This window comes from Camellia sinensis, chromosome 10 (genome assembly GCF_055761805.1).
Source record: "Camellia sinensis isolate YWXY chromosome 10, ASM5576180v1, whole genome shotgun sequence".
NCBI classification, from domain to species: Eukaryota; Viridiplantae; Streptophyta; class Magnoliopsida; order Ericales; family Theaceae; genus Camellia; species Camellia sinensis.
In genome coordinates, this window is record NC_138970.1 from 45910755 (window position 1) to 45921551 (window position 10797).

The 10797-nt window shown below is 33.7% G+C and overlaps 1 protein-coding gene across 1 annotated transcript; it reads right to left on the minus strand.

Annotated features, from left to right (window-relative positions):
* Positions 1 to 8409: 8409 nt before the first annotated feature.
* LOC114321904 (uncharacterized) lies at positions 8410 to 9514 on the minus strand. The gene is made up of 2 exons (XM_028269141.2): positions 8846 to 9514; positions 8410 to 8670 (listed from the first exon to the last, which is right to left on the minus strand). Exons 1-2 carry the CDS (start codon positions 9512 to 9514, stop codon positions 8410 to 8412), a joined length of 930 nt encoding a protein of 309 aa, XP_028124942.2.
* Positions 9515 to 10797: the final 1283 nt, after the last annotated feature.

The following is a 10797-nucleotide window of genomic DNA, read 5'->3' on the forward strand; positions in this document are numbered from 1 at the left end:
CTTTTGTATTATGTTTGTTGTTAAGTACACAAACAGAATTAATCTTTTTAAATATAGTGGAGATTGCCCAACAATCTTAAGACAGAACCTTTTTGGTGTCTTCATTGTATTTAATTTTCTGTGATTTCATAAAGACATATTCTGGTTGGAAAAACAAATAGTGATTTATGCTATTTGACAGATAGTAGTAATATACTGTCTCTTTTCTTTGACAACTAGTAATAATATACTGGTGTTATTAACAATTGCAGAATATTAATTTGTGTTACAGAAAATTATTGTGGTATTTTATTTTTCTAGTTTTAGTAACAAGGAAAATAAAATTATTTTGTGTTTTAATTTATTTTCTGGTTTTAGTAACTAGAAAATTAATTTGTGTTTTAATTTTTTCTGATTTTTGTAATAAGAGATTATGGCTATTGCAACTGAAACTGCAACTGGCAGTGGTACTCCGATTGTTACACCAACACTGGTCCTTATCCAGAACCATATTCATGTACCAATAAGTCATGGAGAAAAATCGAAAAAAATTTAATGGTACTGAGGTTAAGAGATGGCAGTAGAAGATGCTGTTTTATCTTACAACTCTTAATTTGGCCCGGTTTCTCCATGAAGAGGCTCCAGCACTTAAAGAGGGTGAAAGTGATCGGCAAGTTGTTGCCGTTGTAGATGCTTGGAAACATTCAGATTTCTTGTGCAGAAACTACATCCTTAATGGCCTTGACAACATGTTGTATAATGTATACAGTCCTTTGAAGTCAGCAAAAGAATTATGGGATTCTTTGGAGAAGAAATACAAGATAGAGGATGCCGGCACAAATAAATTTGTTGTCGGTAAATTTCTGGACTTCGTTATGGTAGACTCCCAAACAGTAATTTCTTAAGTTTAAAGTTTTCAATTAATTTTACATGATATTCATTCTGAGGGTATGTCTCTGAGTGAGTCTTTCCAAGTCGCTACTTTAGTGGAAAAGTTACCACCGGCTTGGAAAGATTTCAAATTTTTTTTAAAACATAAACGCAAAGAGATGACCATGGATGAACTTATTGTAAGACTGAGAATTGAGAAAGATAACCGTAAGGCTGAAAAGAAGAATGAGAAAAATCCCATTGAGTCCAAGGCTTAATGTGTTGAACAAGTTCATAAACCACATAACAAAAAGAGAAAGTTTACTGGAGATGGTTCTAAACAAGGCGACAACAATGGCAACAAGAAGTTCAAAGGAAAATGCTATAACTGTGGCAAGACTGGACATCGAGCTTCTGATTGCCACTGCCCTAAGAAGGATCATGGAAGTACAAGTAAGAAGACTATCAATTAGGCCAATGTAACTGAACTAGATTACATCTCTGACGAAGTGAATGACATCAACCTCTCTGCTGTGATGTCTGAGGCTAACTTGGTTGGAAATCCCAAAGAGTGGTGGGTTGACACTGGAGCAACTCATCATATTTGTGAGGACAAGAAGATGTTCACTACCTACAATGAGGCTGCAAATGGTGAACAATTTTTCATGGGAAATTCTTCTACTTCTACTGTGGTTGGACAAGGGAAAGTGATATTGAAGATGACATTAGGGAAAAAACTGACCCTCAACAACGTACTGCATGTACCTGACATCTGGAAGAATTTAGTTTCTGGTTCTTTGTTAAGTAAAAATGATTTTAGGCTTGTTTTTTAGTCTGATAAATTTGTATTAACAAAGAGTGGTATGTATATTGGTAAGGGATACATGAGTGATGGTCTCTTTTAGTTGAATGTAATGACAGTTGTACTGAAAGTTGCTATGAATAAGAATAACACATCTTTTGCATATATTCTTGAGTCAAATTTATGGCATGGTAGATTAGGACATGTGTATTTTGATGCTTTGCGTAGATTAATTGGTTTAGATTATATACCAAAGTTTAAAATCAATCCTAATCATAAATGTGAAGTTTGTGCAGAAGCAAAACTAACTAAGGCTCCATTTAAATCAGTTGAAAGAAAAATTGAACCTCTAGAATTAATTCATACTGATGTATGTGATCTAAAATTTGTTTAAACTAGGGGGTAAAAAGTATTTCATAACATTTATCGATGATTGCACAAGATATTGTTATGTTTATTTACTTAGAAGCAAATATGAAACCTTAATAATGTTTAAACTCTACAACACAGAAGTTGAAAATCAACTTGGTAAAACCATTAAAATGGTTAGAAGTGATAGGGGTGGTGAATATGATGCACCATTAAATGAATTTTGTGCATTTCATGGCATTATTCACCAAACTACAGCACCCTATTCTCCACAGCAAAATGGAATTGCTGAAAGGAAGAATAGAACCTTAAAAGAAACAATGAATGCCATGTTACTAAGTTCAGGCTTACCACAGAACTTGTGGGGGGGGAGCAATTTTGTCTGCTAATTATGTTCTTAACAGAATACCCCACAAGAAAACCAACAGCACTCCTTATGAATTGTGGAAAGGTCGACCACCTTCCTACAAATACTTAAAAGTGTGGGGGTGTTTGGTAAAAGTTGAAGTTCCTGTTCCTAAAAAGACTAAGATTAGACCAAAAACAGTAGATTGTGTGTTTATTGGTTATGCTCAGAATAGTAGTGCATATCGGTTTCTGACTTATAAATCAGAAATACCTGTTATAAATGTGAACACTATTATAGAGTCAAGGAATGCTATGTTTTTTGAACATGTCTTTCCTTACAAGAAATGACAGGAATTAAGTTCACAGAAAAGAACTTATGATTGTACACAAAGTCAAGAGACTAATGACAATCAAACACAAGAGACTATTAATGGTCTCGACCAACAGGATTTAATTGATGATGAACCACGACAAAGTAAGAAAGCGAGAACATCAAAATCCTTTGGTCTAGATTTTCTAACATACCTGTTAGAAAATGAACCTCAAAGTTTTAAGGCGGCAATGACAGGTCCTGAAGCATCTTTGTGGAAAAAGGCTGTCAATAATGAAATTGAATCCATTATGCAAAATCATACTTGGGAATTTGTGGATCTTCCACCAGGTTCTAAACCTCTTGGATATGAATGGATATTCAAGAGAAAAATGAAAGCAGATAGTTCAATTGACAAGTATAAAGCAAGACTTGTAGTTAAAAGTTACAAACAAAAGGAAGGTCTGGACTATTTTGACACATATTCCCATGTGACTAGAATAACATCTATTCACATGCTTATTGCTATAGCAGCGCTGTTTAATCTAGAGATACATCAAATGGATGTTAAGATAGCTTTCTTAAATGGTGATCTAAATGAAGAGATCTATATGGATCAACCTGAAGAGTTTGTAGTACCAGGGCAAGAAAATAAAGTTTGTTGGCTTGTAAAATCACTTTATGGATTAAAACAAGCACCTAAGCAATGGCATGAAAAATTTGATCATTCAATGCTTACTAATGGGTTTAAGATAAACGAATATGACAAATGCGTCTCTGTTAAAAATACTGACCAAGGATATGTCATAGTTTGTCTCTATGTGGATGACATGCTTATCATTAGAAGTAGTTAAAACATGAATCAACTAAGCAAATGCTTAACAAAAGATTTGATATCAAAGATTAGGGGTCGTAGATGTTATATTATGAATGAAAATTACTAAAACATCTGACGGATATACGCTATCTCAATCTCATTATATTGAGAAAATTCTTCATAAATTTATCAAGGATGATATGAATTTAGCTAGAACACCTGTAGACGTCAATCTTTATTTATCAAAAAAATAAAGGTGATGCGGTGTCTCAGTTAAAATACTCCCAAATCATTGGAAGCCTAATGGTGGTGTTTGGTGTAGCTATTAAAACAGATTATAGATTATAGCTTAACAGATTATAGATTATGACTTTAATCAGAAGCGGTTAATCTGTTTGGTATAGCTGTTGGATTATAGATTTAAGTTGCTGAGTAGTGTTTGTTAAATAAGCTGTGAAGTAGCTTTTTCAATTAATTTTTATTTTTTATTATTCACTATTTGTCTACATTTTTCATAAAAAATAATAATAATATTTAATAGTCCATTTGAGTCTTTTTCTATTTTTAAAAAAATAAAAAATAAAAAAATCTAAGAGTATAACCGTGAATTAACATGTCCACAGCAGAAGCTGATAATCAGAAGCAAGGGGTGAGCAGCTTCTCAGAATCAGCTTTTTTGACTTAAAATAAGTTGTTAGAATCAGAAGCTGTTTGAAATAAGTTTAACCAAACAATCCAAAATAACTTTTTAAAAGCCAGAAGCCATAAGTTGGCTTAAAAAAGCTGCACCAAACACCCCCAATGTACCTAATGAATTGTACTTGACCTGATATAGCTTATGCTATCGGTAAATTGAGTAGGTACACTAGTAACCCCAGAGAAGACCATTGGAAAACGATCATTTGAGTTCTTAGATATCTAAGATTTACTTGTGATCATGGTTTGAACTTTACTCAATATCCAGCAGTACTTGAAGGTTTGTGATGCCAATTGGATATCGGATATAAAAGATTCAAAATTCACAAGTGGATATGTCTTTACTCTGGGAGGCACTGCTATTTCTTGGAAATCTACGAAACAAACATGCATTGCGCGATCCACAATGGAATCCGAGTTCATTGCTTTAGACAAAGCAGGAGAAGAAGCAGAATGGCTTCATCACTTCTTAGAAGACATTCCAATGTGGCTAAAACCTGTGCCAACTATTTGCATTCATTGTGATAGTCAATCTGCAATAGGCAGGGCACAAAATTATATGTATAATGGTAAGTCACGACATATTTGTCGTCGACATAATACCGTAAGACAATTGTTGTCAAATGGAACAATCTCAATAGATTATATAAAAGCTAAAGAGAATATTGCGGTTCCGTTAACAAAAGGTTTGACAAAAGAGCAAGTGTATAGTTCATCGAAGGGGATGGGATTAAAGCCTATTACATAAGAGTCGTCATAATGGTAAGCCTACTTATATGACTGGAGATTCCAAGAACTAAGTTCAAAAGGAAAACTAAGTTATGTGTGGCTCACCAGAAATCACCAAGGGTTTAAAATTCCCTACCCATTCCTATGGTGAGAGTGATATCTGCAACATGTGTTGTCTGCAAGGGTATAAGGATAAGTTTTGCTTTTAATGATTCCTTATATATTGATTTAGGAATAAAAATCAAGACAAGTATAAAGAGATACTTACAATAAGAATCACCTATATGAGTGTCAAACTGGGGTCGGTTCTATGAGAATGAAGAGGCTAAATTCTCTAGAAACACTCATGAAAACCATGAGCGTTCAAGGCCAAAATGAACACAACAGTGAGAGCCACGATATGTTAGAGGATATTTTGTATGAAATCTATTGTCTTGGCTTACACAAACAGCTGAACAATTCAAGGCATCGCGTCCATTGGTTATCTAGTAAGTCCGATAGGTTATCACTAGGGAAGGTTCAATGCCGAAAGCTACCTATCTTGATGCAAGATATTTTTGACTTATACTCTTTCAATAAAGTCTGCATATTGTTGCATTTCCGTTCTCATCAAATTCCATTCATGTGGGGGATTGTTAGAAATGGTTAGGAAAATTCTGGGTAAAACCAGAATTTTTTCCTAACTTTGGTCTATTATTTAGGTGGGACCCGAGCACCGATTTTTGCGGGTCAAAGTGGTAATGCATTCTATGCCGTGTTGTGATTCACGTGGTATATTTGGTTGCTTAAAACCATTACCGAGAGAATGGAAAATTGAAGCCAAAGTATGCTCCATGGAAATGGAGTTTTGGTGGAAAATCCTTAAAGGTTTAAGTAGGCTTATCCCACATTGATTTGGTGGGAAGTTTTGAGTGGGTTTATAAGGCATGGGATTGGAACTTGGGGTGTGCCCCAAGGGGTACCCAAGTGTTTTAGAGAGGGAAGTTATGGGCAAAATGGGCTGGACCCATTGGACCCAAAAATCACCACACGTGCATGCCGCCGCCGTCCGTCCGGTCGGGCGGGCTGGGCCTGGGCTTGTGTGCGGGTGCGTGGTGTGAGGTTGGGTTGGGCTTGTCCGGCCCAATACCTATCTTTTTGGGCCAAAAACATTTGAATTTAATTTTATTTTTTGGTAAAATAAAATCCAGAATTCAAATTAAACCGAAAATAAACTGGTCTAATTTTTTCTTCCGTTTTTTGAACCCAACAGATTTAAATCTGTTTAAATTCAAAACCGAACAATTTTCAACCTGTTCAAACAGTGCCTATCTGTTTAAATTGAACAGGTTTTTCACCTGTTTAATTCAAAACTAACAGCTACAATTTTGCCTATAAATAGACTAGCCCCCTATTTGGATTACAACTCCAATTTTCGTACTCCATCTTCTGTTATAAATCTCTGCATTTTGCTGCATTTAATTGTTGTAAGAAAGAGTGTAAACACTTAGTGTGTTCGTTAGGCAAACAATTTGTAGGCTACTATTGTTTGTAGTTGATCATTTCATCTTGGGAGATAGACATCCATATTCTGAAAACACCGTGGAGAGGACGAATCTGTCTTAAGGACACAGTGTCAAACACTGGACTTGATCAGATTTTTAATCAAACAAATTAATCAAGTAAGTTGTTTAATTTATTATTCTATTTTATTTGTTTATTAAATTAGATTTTAATTTTGTTTTTGTAACAAAATAAAATCTATTTTTATTTATTTAATTTTATTTCTAGTTTGATTTTTGTAATCAAACATTCTCTCTCATTTCCTTTATTTCTTTTGTATTATGTTTGTTGTTAAGTACACAAACAGAATTAATCTTTTTAAATACAGTGAAGATTGCCCAACAATAGAGTCTCCTCATCTTTGTGGTCTTTGAAATTTTTCTTCATCTGTATTGGTCCAACCTCTAGTATTGCTAGCAACACATCTAAATTAAAAAAAAAATATATATATAATTTAATTGTAAATAAAATTGTATTGTAATGTATTCAATTACTGAAGGAAAACGAATATGAATAAATTTTACTTATATGTTTTGGTCGTGTTGATGATTGCGTATCTGCTACTGTTTCCGAGTGGACATTCGCTGATGTTACTGAATCGATATTGTCCTCAAGTGCAGTTACAGTAGTAAAGTTGAAGTTCAAACTTCGTATTGTTAATTGATCATCTTTGATTTTTTCTATGGAAGTTCGTCGATGAATTGTCCATTGATATTTATTTTCAAGAATTTGATGTTGTTCTGGAATAGATCTGACTTGTGCATTTGATATTGCATAAGACGAAAAGATTTCAAGTGTTGTTTGAAGAACCTCTATGTCTGCACCAAAGATTGTGGCTTGCACTTTTGATCCCTACAACGTTTGAATTTAATAATTAATATATAATTGTAGAATTAGTAAGAAACAATTAATATGTAGTTATTAAAGATTCTAAATCATATTTGAATTGGAAAAGTTAAATGAAATATAGACTGCTTATTAAGTTAAAAAAAATGGAAAAAATAGAAGTAGAAGTGCAAGAAATAGAAGTGATATGATGGTATAAAAAAATACAAAAGAAGAAAAGAAAAATGCAAAGGGAAAGTAAGTGTTTGATATTTTTATATTTGCAATAGAGATTTTTTGCAAACATACCTCTGCATCAATTGACATGAGCTTTTGAAATAGTATTCCACTTGATCTAGTTCTTGGAAATGATTTTTCAATAACCATGACATTGATGTCCATCGTTTTGTAGATGGATCAATATCTTTGATAGCTAACAATTGATTGTGCATTATTTCCTGCATGCATAAAACATATATAGTTAGACTAATAAATAAGAAGAAAAATAATGTCAAATGAGTAACATAAATATAATATAAATATTGTAAATTATGAATTGCACATACCAAAAAACACAAAAAACATTAAAAAAAAAAATCAATTGCATTAAGCCAAGGATAGAATCTCATGGTAGACAATGTTTTTTGTGGCATCGGGAAATTCATTGTTTGAATCTGATACAGCTGTTAAATCTTTGACTTTGGTGGAAGTTGTAACTCGAGATAATGCAACATACAATTGGCTATGTGAGAAAATTGGTTGTGGTAAATAGATGCCAACATTATCTAGACTTTGACCTTGAGCTTTGTTAATTGTCATTGCAAAACATAGCCTGATTGGGAATTGACATCTAGTAAAATCAACTGAACACAATTTTTTATCTGATGGCTGCAATGGTATTCGAGGTAAAAATACCATATCTCATTTTCGATCACCAACAACAATTTGAGTGGGAATAACATGTTTTTCAAATTTGCGACAAATGAGTCTTATTCCATTACATAATCCCTTGGAAGGATTTTTGTCGCGAAGCATAAGAATGGAGCAGTTTTCTTTAAGCAACAATTTGTGCGGTGGTAATCCTAGAGCAGATAAAGAGTTAAGAAAATCTTCATATTGGCCCTACTGACTTTTATCAACAGTCTCATCAATGCTGTTATATATGTGTTCATCTCCAGGGAATTCTTCTATCAATATTTCATTGATGTGATCTACATTGTCATTTTTTGAAGTCAAGATAGCCCGATTCATTATTGAAAGTGGATGTTCATTATAATCATTGAAATTTGAGCAGACAAAAGTGATAAGCTCTTGAAGTAGATCAATGTTTTTATTGTAAGGAAGACGCATCACTTTAGGGATTTTGATAGTTTCAGGAGATATCTGTTATTCTATACCATTTCCTACAGAAAACAAAAAATTACTAAACGTTGGATCATGCTTAACCCGCATATTTTTTTGTCAATTTGATCTTCTCTAATGAATGCCAAATGTAAGACATAACAAGCGTAGCATTAATGCATTCATTTCTTGTGCTCTTTGGCACAACAAGTAGCACTTGACGAAAGTCACCACCGAATACTGCAACCTTTCCTCCAAATAGAAGATTGCTATCCATGACATCTTTTGACAATTCATCAAGTGCTTTAATACTTTGTCGTCTTACCATCAATGCTTCATCCCATATTATAAGTGCAGTAAGTTTCAAAAATTTTGTTAGGCCACTCTGTTTGCTAACATTACAACAAATTTTGCTTTCAACATCTATAGGAATTTTGAACCGTGAGTGCGTAGTGCACCCATTAGGCAAAAGTGATGTAACAACTCCTGAAGTTGCAGTTGCGAGAGCGATCAATTTATGCATTCTTATTGCAACCAAGATTGCTTGATATAGAAAGGTTTTCCCAGTTCCACTAGGTCCTTCAATAAAGAAATATCCAGGATTTCCAGAAAGTACTACATCAACAATTTTAGAATATGCAAGTTGTTGTTCTGTGTTTAACAATGACACAGACATCAATTCAACCTCAGAGACTAATATATTGCGCTCATCTTCTATATCTTTGCAGCAATCATCAGTTTCATCAGAAGGGACTGGTAGATCTGAAAGATAAAATTGTTCAATGTTCTTGCCCATGGATTCAAGAGCAGAATTAATATTCTGCAAAACTCTAGAACGAATTTGTTCTATAGATAATTGTCCTTCTCTAGAAGGATCCTCCGACATTGTTATTTCAAATTTTAAGAATAAAGCTTTTGGATCATGTGGATTACAATACACAAGTATTGTTGTGAACAATTGTTGTAATGAAGAAGGCATTTGAAAAGTACTTGCTTATTCTAAGCACTTTTCATGACTTTTGTCATCCTCTAATGGACCATATTAAAGAACAGCTTCTCTGAAAGAGTTGTATGTCACTTCTTTAACAATTCTCAATTGGCAGAATGAAGTTGGGCACCGTACATGATTCAAGAATAATTGCAAATAGTATCGCTCACCTTCTCTTAGATTTGCAGTGATTATTCTTCCAATCACCTCCCTTCGCTTTCTTTCATTCCACATTCTATGTTGGCCATCCTAAACAAAGAATTCAGGAAATTCATTGTATAAATACTTTCCTTCTTGAGCTTTTTTGTTTGCTCTGTTCATCACAAAAAAACTCTGTCAACATTGTTATTGAAAGAAATTCATTGTTAGCTAAAGAGCTCAAGTTATCTGTCTTTCGAAAGCTAACTATTTGGCAATCTGCAAGGTGTAGTTGCAAGCTTATCACAACAGGATTAATTTGATTCAAAGGGAATTTGTATATTCTCCACATTGCTTCTAGAGGAGATATCTATCTTGCATATTGAAACATTGTGATCTCATCAATATCTTCATTATTGTGTTGGCCTACTATGTGGAATGCTATTTTTTCATGACCCCTGTATATGTATTTATACAAGTACTTGACAACCTTAATAGTAGAGCAAATTTCCACATTAATGTGACAATCAAACTTTGCAAGAAGATATGGGTTGTTAGGTACCCATCTATTGTCTAACATGTGCCCTCGAACTTTAAGTGTTTCATTATTGTCACGCCGCCTATAGTTAGGGTATCCATTAGCTTTTGCAGTTGTCATTGAAACAAAATCTCTGGGATAATGGTTCTTACATAGGCTATTTTTCATACAAATATTATTAGAATTCAAAGAACCACAAGGATCATGCATTATGTGTTTGACAACATTGAGTACAAGTGTGGAAACTTTTCTTTGTCAGGCAACTCGGCAAATATGAAATCATCAAATTTTTCTAGAGAATCTAGTTTATGACCTCGCTGAAGAATAAGAAGTAAATGAACATGAGGAAGGCCCCGTTTCTGAAATTCGATTACATATGTGAAAGCTGCAACTGGACCAAATAGTTTTTTTCTTATAACTTCATTTTTCAAGTGCTCAAATTTGCTTCTAAATACTCGAACAAGAAGATCAGGTCTATTTTGTGGCTCTTCATTTGGTAACAATT